General features: G+C 42.7%; 1 protein-coding gene across 1 annotated transcript in view; it reads left to right on the top strand.

The window, feature by feature from the left end:
• The first annotated feature begins 3,858 nt into the window (after positions 1-3,858).
• The window catches only part of LOC125355118 (cytochrome P450 4A6-like), an 85,395-nt gene continuing 74,504 nt past the window's right edge, over positions 3,859-14,749 (top strand). The window contains exons 1-12 of the mRNA XM_048351249.1: positions 3,859-4,062; positions 4,502-4,643; positions 5,760-5,804; positions 6,300-6,427; positions 7,949-8,073; positions 8,417-8,571; positions 8,993-9,099; positions 9,183-9,373; positions 9,479-9,612; positions 10,986-11,050; positions 11,202-11,278; positions 14,020-14,193. Coding sequence (XP_048207206.1) covers positions 3,874-4,062; positions 4,502-4,643; positions 5,760-5,804; positions 6,300-6,427; positions 7,949-8,073; positions 8,417-8,571; positions 8,993-9,099; positions 9,183-9,373; positions 9,479-9,612; positions 10,986-11,050; positions 11,202-11,278; positions 14,020-14,188 — 1,527 coding nt within the window. The 5' untranslated portion in view covers positions 3,859-3,873 and the 3' untranslated portion in view covers positions 14,189-14,193. The remainder of the gene's footprint in view (positions 4,063-4,501; positions 4,644-5,759; positions 5,805-6,299; positions 6,428-7,948; positions 8,074-8,416; positions 8,572-8,992; positions 9,100-9,182; positions 9,374-9,478; positions 9,613-10,985; positions 11,051-11,201; positions 11,279-14,019; positions 14,194-14,749) is intronic.

Below are 14,749 nucleotides of genomic sequence, written 5' to 3'. Positions count from 1 at the left end.
CAGATAACAACAAATATAAAGGATCTAGACTGGAGAAAAATCATAAAATCCTCCAGGAGCTGCCCTATAGGTGGGAGACTCACTGAGATGAGTTTTTAAGTTCATGGGTTGTGTTTGTTGTATGACAGGCCACCCAAGAATGGAAGGAAAATAATGGGTAAGACCATTGTCTTCTGTCTAGCACACTGCTAGTATTAGACCAGATAAATGATAATCAGGTATTAGAATAAGGAGGGGTTCAAATTTTAAAAGATTCCTCTGACTCTGACAATTACTTTGTGATTTTACAGAAAATCAGTGGATGTCTCTAGGTGTTCAGGCTCTTGTTTGTAAAATGAGGTTAGTAACACTGGTAAACTGAAAAGTCATGGTGTTTGCAAAAGAGAAGCACCACAAAAACGAAACAGAATGTTTGTACAGTTTTCCTGCTTGATGGCACTGTGCAGGGTATTAAGGCCAGGGAGCATGCCTGTCTCAAGTTCACCCCTGCCATATTCAGCAAAGTGTTAGTACAGAATATCCGTGACCTAAAATAAATATGCCTGTTCCCTTCTATGGTCAACAAAAGCCACAAATGTTTGAGTTTTTCAATGCCTGCATATTTGGCCTTTGAAGAAATTTAAATGTAAATGAGAATATAAAGTTGCCTCAGTATTAAACTCACCTTTATCAAAACCAAGAAAGCAAGCAATGCCTCAGGTGATCTATCCACGGAAGGCCCCTCTACAGAATGCTGCCATGGAGATCAAGTGAGTCAACCAAAGTCATTTCTGCTTTCGTTTCCCAAATAAAAACAGCTAGAAAACAGGCACGAATAAAAATATAACATTTCCTGTGAAGATATAGCACCTCAGAAGAACTGAATTCTCTCATGATACCTAAGCAGTTCCAAGTTTTACTCATTTTCTTTCTCCATCATTCACAAAACTAATAAGTCTTGACCAAGCATCATCAATAGGCTCATGCCTCTGCTCCAGGCTCCAGAAAGCATAAGGATTTGTGATGCCAAGAAAGCAGTCTTCCAAAGACTCTGATGTAAGTGTCAGAACACTGAAAGGTGGGAAGATGTTTCTTTGTAAAGAAGATCTTCCTGCACCAAACACAATTTTCTGACTTAAGCTCATTTTGTGTGTGTGTGTGTGTATGTGTGTATGTATATATATTGACAGAGAGAATTTGTATCGCCTGTTGTAGCTTTGCTCAAAGCCTCCAAAATCATCTGTGAACATCATGTTCAATAGCTGTGCACATCTAGAAATGGGTGTGTCACATACCTTCTCACACGAGCTCTCCTGTAGATGAGGTGTTTTGTCGCTTCTTCCTGTAGCTTTCAAACTGCATGAAAGAGAAAGCATGGAGTTGTAGGCAGCCCTATGCACCAGATGCTCAACCAAATCCTCACCGCCATCTTAATGGTGAGCAGTAAACTTCCTGAAGCCATTTTGTCTGGGTTTGAATTTTGATACACCTCATGCCAGCTGAGTTATCTTGGATAAATAATCCTTCTACTTTAGATTTCCCATCTTTGCTGAGATTTGCTTGTTTTACTGTTTTATAATGTCGTGAGAAGATATCAGGTAAAATTTGATCAATGCCCTGAAGAGAGTGCTCACTACATGTCATTAATTATAGGCCCGACTATAAAGAACTTGGGGGTAGAAAATAACCTCAGGTGGCCTGTGAAGTTGAGTGGAATGAGGCGTACATAGTTGCAGGGCCCTCTGTCCTTCGGAATCTCACAGGGATCATGAGTCAGAGAAAAATGGAAAGAACTTTGGCCCCATGAATTGATTAATTAATTACATGTAAAAATGTAACACATTAAAAGAAGATACTGAAGGAAGAGCTGAAATACCTTTTGAACTTTACTCTCTGAATTCTGCTCATTGAATTTGATTTTCAAGAGTCAGGAAAAAGCAAGACTGATGTGAAAATAGTATGAGACACACCAAAGATGGTTTAAAAGGAAGGGGGTAATCAGAGGATCTCAGTTGAAGGCCAGTGAAGAACAACAGTATTTCAAAAAAGAAGTATTACCCCCCCACCAAAAAAAAATATTCCATCACCATCCCCAGTGGCTCATTATACTCCATCGCAATTGGCTGGGACAGTGATATGCACTCTACTATTCCAGATACAAAGGTATAATGATTGGGCACATTGGCACCCACCTGTCATCTCCAGTGACATGAAGAAGCACAAATAGGAGGACCACAGCCCAAGCCAGACAGGGAATAAAATTAAACCTTACCTCAAAAATAAGCAAGGCTGGAGCTGGGAATGTGGCTTAGTGGCAAAGTGCTTGCCTAGCATACATGAAGTCCTGGGTTCAATTTCTCAACACCACATAAACAGAAAAGCCAGAAGTGGTGCTGTGGCTGAAGTCATAGAGTGCTAGCCTTGAGCAAAAAGAAGCCAAGGACAGTGCTCAGGCCCTGAGTTCAAGAGCCAGGCCTGGGGAAAAAAATAACCAAAGCTTTCAAAAGGGAGTAGAGGCCTGTTCAAGTGGTAAAGAACCTACCTTAGGATCTCAAGGCTTTGAGTTCAATCCCTACACATACCAACAAAGAGCAATATAAATGGTGTGAACTTGATAAGCGTACATTATATATGTGTCATGAATATTACAATAGAGCTAATTTGTACCATTAATTAATGATGATAAAAACAAGGGATGAGGGTATTGAAAGTGAACATATATTACCCTTCTTTCTTTAGTTATTATCCCCGCATCTAGAACCTTCCATCTGGGTGAACTATTCATCTTTGAAGACTACATTCTTTCCATATTTGTTTTCTCCTTCCCTAGAAATTTCACTCCTCCCCCATATGGTCTTAGCATGTTAAATGTACTGGCCTAATTCTCTGCCTTTACACACTAGTCTGTGAGGTCAACAAATTTTCATTTATTTTGTGGAATGACTTAATGAGTAGGACATCCTGTAGGGTATATCAGAAGGAGATTATTATCCCACCTTAGAAAGAAGACACTGATATCAGAGAGGTTAAGTTCCTGGCTATGTAGATAGTGATCTGACCTTGGCCTTGAGCCTCTGGAATCAAAGTCCTGGGCTCCATCCACCAGTCAAATTGTAACTGAGAATGGATATGAGGAGTCAGCGTGCCCATTTCAAAGTCAGCTGGAAGAGGCAGTTTTGGAGCCTAGTAGGAAAGGATTTTTAATCCTTCCACACACATCTAGTGACTATTTCCCACTTACCATCTCAATTTACCTCTTTGTAAAAGGATTCCATGCCTAAAACCACAGTACTGACACAAGCAGCAGGTTTAAATTTTAGGTAAATTAGACTATAAATTAGACTATAAATTGACATTGAGGATCAAGTGATTTTTTTTTTTTTTTTTTTTTGCCAGTCATGAGCCTTGGACTCAGGGCCTGAGCACTGTCCTTGGCTTCTTTTTGCTCAAGGCTAGCACTCTGTCACTTGAGCCACAGTACCACTTCTGGCCATTTTCCATATATGTGGTGTGGCGGAATTGAACCCAGGGCTTCATGTATATGAGGCAAGCACTTTTACCACTAGGCCATATTCCCAGCCCCAAGAATGAAGTGATTTTTAAACAAATTCTGTTTCATTAACTATGATATTGCCTAGCACAGAGTAGGTTTTCAATAAATATTTTTGAGTAACCTGGGGGGTGCAAAAATGACCGTTGACTATTTCCATCTGATAATGCTCTGATCTGTTTCCCAAGGTACATCTTCCTGGTTAATCAACTCCAAACTCTGAGGTCAAACTATGCCCTTTTTCTCCCTCCCATATGGAGGTGGGGCAATCCTACCAGGACTTGAAATGCTTTGGGGATTTAGTCATAGTGAGGAGCAGTTAGTGATCCAGAAGCCTCTGCAACATGACTGTCTCGGTACTGAGCCACACCAGGCTTCTGGGCAGCATATTTGGGCTCCTCCAAGTGGCCTCCCTGCTGGGCCTGCTTCTGCTGCTGTTCAAGGCAGCTCAGTTCTATCTGCAAAGGCAGTGGCTGCTCAAAGCCTTCCAGCAGTTCCCATGCCCACCCTCCCACTGGTTCTTTGGGCACAAGGTAAGGAGGAGAAAGATGGAGAGTGAAAGAGATGGGAGGCCAGGGCTCTCAGAGACTGATCAACAAACCACAGGACAAAGCCCCCTGTAGAACTAGCACCAAACCTTCAAGTGACAATGTATCTCTCCAGCTGTGCTTATAGAGTGACAGGGAGCTCATTCCCTCAAGGGGAGCCTGCTTTGCTATTACTCAGCTCTAGTCACACACCTTTCTTTAGCAGGTCTGATGCCTGTCCTGGCCCCCTTCCACCTGGGTGTCTGTGGTTGGTCCTTCCGGACTTTCCTCCTCTTACAACTAAGCACAAAGACTCTGCTTTTACCCAAAAATCAAGCTTCTATATGGTTTGCTGCCCCAAATCCCATGCTTTGCTGAATTATTCAGAGCTCGTCCCTGTGTTTAGTATAAAATTACTAATGATTAATCTTTCCAATGATATCAGGTCAGAAAAGATCAGGAGCTGCAAGAGATTCTCTCAAGAGTTGAGAAATTTCCAAGTGCCTCCCCATTGTGGCTCTGGGGGAGCAAAGCCCGTTTTGTGGTTTATGACCCTGACTATATGAAGGTGATTCTGGGAAGATCAGGTGAGAGCTAAGCCCTTCCCACCTGTGTCTAAATAATCTAAATAATTGCTTACCATATTTTTCTTGAAGCCACAATCTAGCATATAGAAAACAGTACTTAGTGCTTATAATTTAAACAGCAAAACAGGGCTCAAGATTTTTCTTCATCTTTTTAAACTAAATTATTTTACCTATTTATATAGTTTGCCTTATATATGAAAGATAAACTTCATATCCACATTGACTTGGTTGTTTAAACTCTAATTGTCACTGAGCTATATCATGAATGACTAACTCACCAACCACTGTAGAACATCCTCCAAGTTATTTCTTACACTTTTGCACTGAAGACATGGTCTCTGTTTTTCACCAACTTACCACATCATTTTGGGGGGTGTTTAGTTTCTGGAACACGATGCCAGTCTTCTTGAGTTTAACTGACTATCATGACTGAGATAGAGGAGGCTAAGAGGGCAATGGGAGGTGACATGGAATATACAAGATGTCAACTGACAGTAATCAAAATGCCAGGGCTGGAAATCTAACTGTAAATGTGGGGGGAAATTTTGAAATATGTTATCAATGTGCATGTAGATAGTATCAAGAAGCTCGATGACAGTTATTAATAGAGGACTGGGATGGGAAAAGAGAGAACAAGAGAAGGTTATACTGAGCAAAACATAGCATCAGCATATCTGAAATACTAGGATAACACTGTTGGTCCAACCAACATACATGAAAGATAAAAATTGACAGGAGAGTAAAACAGATTGTTTGAAGGTGGACACTAGTGGGAGCAGGGAGGGTTAACAAAGAGGGTGAATGAGGACGAATAGGGCCAAAGTACTTAATTTGCTGTTTGAAAGTAGAATTCTAAAACCTAATGATATTTTTGTTTGGAGAAGGGGAAACGAGATAAGATAGTATCAGAAAGGGTGAATTTGATAAGGATATATTGAATGCATGTTTGGGATTGTCACAATGAAACCCCTTCTGTACAATTTACATATCCTGATTTTTCAAAAAAGAAAAAAGTACAAGCAGACAAAACCTGTCATGTCTGCTCCTGGTCAGAACATCAGTGCCTCCAATCCTATTATTTCCACTGTTTCCAATGAATAAACCTTTACTTTTCAGATCCAAAAGCTCATGGTATCTATAACCTTGTGGCTCCATGGATTGGTAAGTACATATTACCTAGAACTACAGCCACTTTTCATCTAGGTTCCCCAGGTACTGTCCCTTGGCCTTACTGAGAGCAACAGATTATTATTGTCAAGACCAATCATTAAATAGAAGTCCCATTTCAATCCTTCTATCTTGACCTTTACTTAAAAAAGAAAATTCTGGCCTGCGGTCTCCTGAGGCCAGCTCCTGCTACACCTCCTCCAAGTGATCCTGAAACATGTTCAGCCTGATATTTACTGAAGTCCCTCTGTGATCTGCCCTCAAGCCTCTCCAACTTTTATCCGACAGCTCTCTTAATCATATCAGATACACAAGAACAATTGGAAGATTCACATTTCTGAAAGGTGCCATTGCTTACTGGCTTTATCCAAGAAATGCTGTCTTCCTGACCCACTCCCAGCACTCTCACATTCTATTTCTCTCACAACACCTTTTTGTTTCTCCAGTTCACTTCCCTCACACTCAAGCCCATGTCCATCTGCTGCGCAGGCTATGGTTTGCTCCTGCTGAATGGGCAGAAATGGTTCCAGCACCGGCGAATGTTGACTCCAGCTTTCCACTATGACATCCTGAAGCCCTACGTGGGAATCATGGTGAACTCTGTCCAAATGATGCTGGTGAGTCTGTCTCTCCCTCTCATGTCCACACACTCACAAAATACCTCATGCTCCACTCTCTAACATAGAGGCCATTAGACATAATGGCATTTATTAATACTGCCAAGTCTATTCCTGTGAGACTTGGTTCCTCAGAAATAAATAGTACAGAAAACATCCAGGCACCAGAACTGAGCCAGCTGCTCATTGTCTTACCGAGTGTATCATGGTAGATACAAGTCCCTCTCCTTCCTTCTCAGCTCAGTGAACTGGGGGAATAGAAACTCCCACCAAAAGTAAGCTACCTGTCCCTGGATGGATTGGGCAATGGCAGTGTCAGTGGTATTGGGAGCTTGCAAGGCTGTCATTCAATCATGATGGCCCCAGGACTTCTGAGTGGACATCATGACCCATACATTGAGATGGACAAAGGAAGGCCCACATTGCCACAGTCAAACCTACCTCATGTTCTCTACCAACCTGACAGTGCTCAGTAAAATTTTGATAAATGAACTAGAATCAGAGTCCAAGATAGCCACCAATAGAATTACTCCTGGCCAAAGCATGCTTTCCTTTCCATGCTAACTGGTGATTTCATAGTTGAGATTCTACCAAATTTTCAAGTCTACTTCCCAAGCTTTCAGGAAACAGAAGGGTATTCGTGCAATGAACTTTTCCATCAACTCAAAAAAGTCACTACTTATTCTCAAAATTCAAAAGGTTTTTTTTTTATCGTGGGTAAATTTTATTAGAGGGGATTAATTGCACTAGAGTTAAACTGCAGCATTACTCCATACTACTTCAGTAATCATTGGTCACCTTTTTTTTTTTTTTTGCCAGTCCTGTGGCTTCAACTCAGGGCCTAAGCACTGTCCCCTGACTTCTTTTTGCTCAAGGCTATCATTCTTTCTTTTTCTCTTTTTTTAAAATTAAACTTTGTTGACAAGGTGTTGTACAAAAGGGGTACAGTTACATAATAAGGCAGTGAGTACATGTCTTGTGATATCTTACACCCTCATTTTTCTTTCCCTTCCCAAATCAGGTAGGCATATATACAATACCCAGTATACCAAAATCATATGCAGTACCCACATATCATACACCAAAGGAAATTCACCTAGAACTTTAAATGTAACGTCAACAATAGAATCCTTCTCTTGGAGTTGTTTTGCTTATCCTTGTCTTATATGATCATATGTACATAGCTGTTGAGCTATTGTGATCCACTGATAGGTCTATTCTAGACTTTTTTATGTTTAGTAGTTGTTTGGTTTTAGATACATAATGTAAGGTCACCGACCCAAACCTGTGGAAATACCATTTGAAAAGAAGTGACCAGATGTATATATGCTCAATTCTGTAATAACATATTGTGACAAACAGTCAGACTACAAATATTGCTCCATACACTTAATTAGCTAGAAGGGCATCTAATCCAAGAACTTGGAACAAGACACATGGAGAGAGAGGAAAGGAAGCTAGTCTATTTAGCACAGATATTCTGTGGGAAATGAGACTGTCAATGTCATCCTCCAATCCCAGGACAAATGGGAGAAGCTCAGCATCCAGGACAACTCTCTGGACGTCTTTGAAGACATCTCCTTGATGACTCTGGACAGCATCATGAAATGTGCCTTCAGTCAACAAGAGGGTATCCAGGGGGACAGGTCAGTGACATTTATTATCAGGATCTTTGTTCTTACCAACTGGTGAGGACTTACTTACCTGAGAGGCAGGTCAGACAGCTTCGATTCTCCCACTAAAAATGAAGATTGGGACCCCAAATTTAGGGACACCTAAGATTCCTGACCTGACCCATTGCTGCCTAACCACACACATCTAATCTCTAGCACAGGTGGAAACTGTCATGTCATCTCCATAAGACCTTTAAAATGGAACTTAGATATTTTCAAGTGTTGTCTTCTCCCATTATTGGAGGACTGTATGGTGAGTTCACTCTGTCTCTATCAGATTCTCAAACCCCAGTGTATTGTCCCTTCTGTTTTTCAGGAATTCCAAGTCCTACATCCAGGCTATTAGGGATCTGAACAACCTGGTTTTTGCCCGATTGAGGAATGTTTTTCACCAGAATGATGTCATCTACAGTATGACCTCTGATGGCCGCACATACCATCATGCCTGCCAGCTTGCTCATGAGCATACAGGTTCTGTCTCCCGCTTCTGTCCCTCTTCCTTATTAGGCTTACCCCAAAATTACAGTCATGTCTCTCAGTCAGAGATACCTCTGTTGAGCTAGAGATACACTCTTTCAGAATACTATGCTAGAATAACTTATGGCAGCTAAGAGTTTAGAGTATCAGGTATCATACAAAAATTCTCAGTGTCATAGTACTGTGATATTAAATAAGACGTGTACTAGTAATTTTTAACAGGACTTCTGTGCTCTTTGTGCCTAAGGGGAAGCTTGACTTCCAGATCATGTGCTAGACTTCCAGACCTGAACCAAACAGCTACCCAGAAATGCACCATAGTTTCTATAGAGACCCCAAACAGGGGAAAGGACAGGCTATGGGAGGTGCTGTAGCTTTTGACTCTGCCTGCCTGGTAACTGTTGTCCTGGAACAGACAAGGTGATCAACCAGAGGAAGGCTCAGCTTCAAGATGAGGGAGAGCTGGAAAAGGTCAGGAAGAAGAGGCGCTTAGACTTCCTGGACATCCTACTGTTTTCCAAAGTGAGTGCCTGTGGCAGAGACCTGAGGCTCTCTGGAGAAACTCAGACCAAGGGAAAACTTTCTCTCAATCATAACGCCCCTAGATGGAAAATGGAAGCAGCTTGTCTGACAAGGACCTGCGTGCTGAAGTGGACACGTTCATGTTTGAGGGCCACGACACCACAGCAAGTGGCATCTCCTGGATCTTCTATGCTCTGGCCATGCACCCCGAGCACCAGCAGAAATGCAGGGAGGAGGTCCAAAGCCTCCTAGGAGATGGAGCCTCTGTCACTTGGTGAGTGAGAGAGAGCTCAATGTGTGGGAGAGCCCTACCAAACCACTGGGGCAAACTCTAGACTTTTTGGGCCCTGCCTGACCCTGAAGATGGGCTTCCTTTCAGGGAAAGCCTTGACAAGATGGCCTACACAACCATGTGCATTAAGGAGGCTCTGAGACTCTACCCACCAGTACCCGCTGTGAGCAGAGAGCTGAGCAAACCTGTCACCTTCCCTGACGGGCGCTCCCTACCCAAAGGTATGAGCTTCCCACACTCACTCAGCAAGCACTCAGCATAGACAAGGAGCAGTCAGAAGTACACATGTGCTTCCCAGTTTGGAGCCCGGTGGGTCTCCTTTCCTCAAAAGTAATTTGTATTCTTAGTTTGAAGTTGGAATGAGAGAAATGAAAATGTTTAACACAATTTAACCTCAGCAATACCTCAAAACCTCTCATCCCCCAATTCTCATTACTGTGATAGACAGAAGATGACAGAAAATCAGAGAGGAACTAAGGTGCTATGGTTGCTTCCATAGGTGAAGGTAAATCAGGAAAGTTCATGGATGCCATGTTAAATGAAATGTGCAGTGTTCAAGGAACCATTCAGTTGCTAGCAAAGCAGATGGTGGCTGAATCTGAGCTTTAATCCATAATGGGAAAACTTCTGCTAACTCACTCCTCACCCGATATGAACCCATTGCTGCTATGTTGAAGCTATGAGAACAAAGGAAACTTAACGGGTCTTGCTCAGACTTTAGAATCTCATCTTTCATCATCAAGTACATGTAACACTGTGTGAATTCCAGAGCAAGAGTGGATTATTAGCTCTTCCTGTGGCTCCATGAACAAACTGTACACTTAAGTGGGAAAGGAAGGAATAGCAGTGAAAATCAATGAAGAGTGGACAAGACAGCTACAAAGCATATATGTGTATACATATATGTAGAGGTATGTATGTACACACACAGAGAGAGAGAGAAGGGGTGAGGGAGAGAGGGAAAGGCAGAGAGAGAGAAAGAGGCAGAGAGAGAGAAAGAGAGAGAGAGAGAATATGAACCTGGCTAGTGGGACAAGGAGAAACCAAGGTTACAAGCACAGGTAATCAAGTAGCCCTGATGACACTGGTGAGAATAGCCACAAAGTTTTCACAATCCTAAAACCCAGTTGCAGGACCTGGTGTGATAGTGACTCTTTCTCCAAGGCAGGAACTGCCCCCCCCACCACCCAGTATGACAAAAGGTGAAGGCAACTAAAACTGAATCAAGGGAAAAAATAAAATAGCTCATTACAGAGGGTTAATTCTAATTATTGGAAGGTTTAATGCATGTTATCTAAGGCTCACGGAAGATGCTTGTTTACTGTGATTTGTCAGGTCATTTCATATTAGCACTGAGCCTCCAGTACTTCCTTGATCTCATGTCTATATCATGGTTTTCTGCTCCTAAATCATACTAGGACCTGTTCCAAGCACCACCTCCAATGGTATCCACCTTGCACTAAAGTTTTAATTGTGCTCCTAGTGATTATATTTGTCATCCAGGCCATTTGTGTATTTGTGGCCCCTGTTCAATGAGGAGCCAGAGCTCTACCCTGCTAGCATCAATGTCTTTTCTGTCTCTCCTGCCCCACAGGTGTCACAGTTACACTCTCATTTTATTCTCTTCATCATAACCCGAAGGTGTGGCCAAATCCAGAGGTATGAGGGCCCTGGGAAGAAAGTGGGGAGGGAAAGGAACACGGAGAACTAACACCTCCTATCAATCCCACACCTAGCCATGCTGTCTCTTCATAGGTTGGAAGCAGGACTTGCCTCCCATGGTTCTGGGTCCTGTTTCTTCTCTCTGCAGGTGTTTGACCCTTTGCGGTTTGCCCCAGATTCTTCCCAGCACAGCCACTCCTTCCTTCCCTTCTCTGGAGGACCAAGGTGAGAAGCTGCTTGCATGGTAATGGATGTGAGAAAAGGGTTGTCCCCTGGCACATGCCTGGTTTTTATGATCCTGCAGTTCCCTGCGTGGCATCTTCAACTGTGGCTTTATTGGTTAATGTTGGTAGCTACATCTGAGCCCATAGGGACCTAGACCCACTGTCTTCCAATGACCGGACAAAACTTCGTGTCATTGTGTGTTCCCACTTTCACTGTAGTTCAGTGCTTATTCCATTTTTGAAGTATGTATTTTCAGAATTCTAGTTTCTCATGTAAATTAACTCGTAGGTGTTTCTTTCCTCTTTGTCAGATATCATGAAGGGTAGATGTGTGTCTTTTCCACATTCCCAATGCAGCACATCATCTTAATTCACAGGTTGAACACTACAATGAGTCGTTGCAAATTTTCATAGCTGTAGAATCTGAAGGCCTACTGTTGCAGCCATGTCTCTGAAAGTTTGCCGCTCATCATAGAAGACATTCATTGAACACCATTAAGGGTTGCCCACACATTTTGGGTTTCAGCAAAATTCTGAATGTATAGAAGGATTTCTTTTTTTTTTTAAAGCTCATAAAGACTTTTATTATTTTATTAGTTAATTTATTTTTTTTTTTGCCACTTGAGCCACAGCGCCACTTCTGGCCATCTTCTATATATGTGGTGCTGGGGAATCAAATCCAGGGCTTCATGCATACGAGGCGAGCACTCTTGCCACTAGGCCACATTCCAAGCCCTATAGAAGGATTTCTATACCATAATGCCATGATCCACTTAATCCAAGAATGAGGGAGTAAGGATATGGACAGCAGTGTCTGAGAGGAAATCTACTCTTCAGTTACAACATATAAAATGTGTACAATGACAAAGTGACCTGAAATAGGTGTTGACTTGGACAGTCATGTTCTGCTGTGAAAGTCCAGAATGCTTCCAAGACTTGTCTTGTGAAATATGGGTTGGCTTCAACTTTACAAATAATTAAGAGAAGGAAAGTTTTCCTGAGTCAATAATTCTGCAAAAAACATAGGTTTCCTGGTCATGGAGCTTGAACTCAGGGCCTGGGCCCTGTCTCTGAGCTCTTCTGCGCAAGGCTAGTGCTCTACCACTTTAAGCCACAACTCCACTTCCAGTTTGGGTGCTGTTAATGGAAGATCACATTTCTAGGATAGCTCGTCCAGGCCTATTTTAACCTTCAGTCTTTGGATCTCAGCTTATGCATGAGGTAGGATTACAGATGTAAGCCATCAGCACCTAGTTAATTTATGAATTTTATGAAGCTAATCAATTTTCAGAGAACAGGCCCTTTAGCATGTCATTCGACTAGAAGGCAGATTTCTTGAGATTAGTTACAAATCATGATAGAGCCATTGGAGGACAGAAGAAAATTATTAGTAGTAATTATTATTTAGAAATATGTACAACCCAGGTGTTCTATTATTGTTTTGTTTTTTTAAAATTTAACTAAAGTAATTTTTACAAGTGAATTAGTGTGATTTCTCTCCAAAGTATGTTTCTCTGTGCTACGCTGCAGGAAGGGAATAGAGAGATCCACCTTCCTGTCCTTGAGTCAAGGACAAGAACAGCCAGTTATGCAGAATTGCATGCCTGTGTGCAAGACACATACCATTCCTTCATTCCTTTGCAGTCGTTTACTCACTTAGTTGCTTGTGGAATGTCCCATAATCGGGAATTCTGCACATTCCTTTGAGTAAAGGGTGGTGCCTGGCGCTGTGGCTCAAGTGGCAGAGTGCTAGCCTTGAGCAAAATGAAGCCAGGGACAGTGCTTAGGCCCTGAGTCCAACTCCCAGGACTGGCCAAAAAAAAAAAAAAAAAAAAAAAAGGATGGTGCCTGGGGGTCAGGAAAGAGGAGGAACAAGTGGCAGAAGGGTAGGGCCAGTCAATGGCCTAAACCTTTAGAAAGTGCCAGAAGAGGTGGAGGGAGTCTTTTGACTTCTACATGAGATGTTATAGGAAGTGGTCCTGGGCATTTAAGATGTGGTGGAGGGTAGGGCATCAACCCGGAGAGATTTTGGATAAAGCTGGGGTATCTGAAACATTGTCCTCTGTAATGGAGGGTTTGGAAGTGTCAGTGTGGAGGGACAGTAGTCATGGAGACCAGAGAAATCTGGGAGAGGAGATTGAAGGTGACAAGAGGAGATATTTCAGGAGCAAAATTAGATAGCTTTGGATTTCAATACTGATGGACTGAGTTGGTGAGGGAGAATCAGAAATCACCACCTGGACAACCAGTGCCCCTTTCATGAGCTCCTCTGCTCCTCTATGAGTGCTCTGTAGAGATGGATCCTAAGTCCTTTGCCCCCACAGAAAATGAACACTGGGTCATGGTACTGACCAGTAGCCTCTACACTGGGGAACCAAACAACTGTAGGAGAGGGAGTGAATTCACCCTTACTTCATTCCAAAATGATAAATAGTAATAGCTTCTGTCAGGTCAGGGCTATTTCAGTTCTAACAGAGTAGGATTCAAAGTTAGGTCTTTGTAAAAAATGAGGCAAGTCAAGAGATTATGAATGAAGGCTTGGGGTAGAAAAGTGTGTGTGTGTGTGTGTGTGTGTGTGTGTGTGTGTGTGTGTGTGTTTGATCTGTAAGGAGAGGGATGAGGCAGGGCTTAGGAAAGAGGACTCTAAATGTCCAACTCTAGGTTGACTCAGCGGCCCAGGTCTGCCCAGATCAGAACAGGCTCTGAGGCCACATCTCCTTTCATTGTTCCTGTCTGGCTTAGGAACTGCATTGGGAAACAATTTGCCATGAATGAGATGAAGGTGGCTGTGGCCCTGACGCTGCTCCGCTTTGAGCTGCTGCCAGATCCCAGCAGGATCCCCATCCTCATGCCACGACTTGTGTTGAAGTCCAAGAATGGGATCCACCTGCGTCTCAGGAAGCTCTGCTAGTCCTGCTGGGGACAAGAGAAGTTCTGATAACTTTCTGCCTGCCATTGTCTTCCTGTCACCGGCTCCTACCCATAGTCCATCTATGTGCATCCTGCTTTCTTCTTCCAACCTGCTTGACAATCTTGCTTCCAGTTCTTCTGTTTGGCTTTCCTTTCCTCTCCTATCTTTGTCCAGGATCCCTACTTGCTGACAATCTATCTTTCTCCTGTCCACCTGCCTAAGACTATGCACACAATCCTTGACTACCTGACTGCCTTCAGACCTACCTGTGCCTGAACAGGCTGTTTTCCTTTCTGCTGCTTATCTGAGCTGAGCTTATCTGCTTATACAACTGAGCTTTCAACTGTTTTATAATTAATTATAGCGATGTTTGTGACAGAAATCTAGTGTTTCGTGATTTTAAAGATCAGAATTTTAACATGGGTCTCATTGGGACAAACACAGGTGCCGGGGTCTCTGGCCCCCAGTGTTCTCCCGACTCGCCTGAGAGATGGGGAAGCTCACCCCGACCAAGGCGGGCCATGAAAAGAAAAGGGTCGAGGGACCACCCATACCCAGCCC

This window comes from Perognathus longimembris, chromosome 7 (assembly GCF_023159225.1).
Source record: "Perognathus longimembris pacificus isolate PPM17 chromosome 7, ASM2315922v1, whole genome shotgun sequence".
In the NCBI taxonomy this organism is placed as follows: Eukaryota; Metazoa; Chordata; class Mammalia; order Rodentia; family Heteromyidae; genus Perognathus; species Perognathus longimembris.
This window is presented reverse-complemented; position numbering and strand designations above follow the sequence as displayed.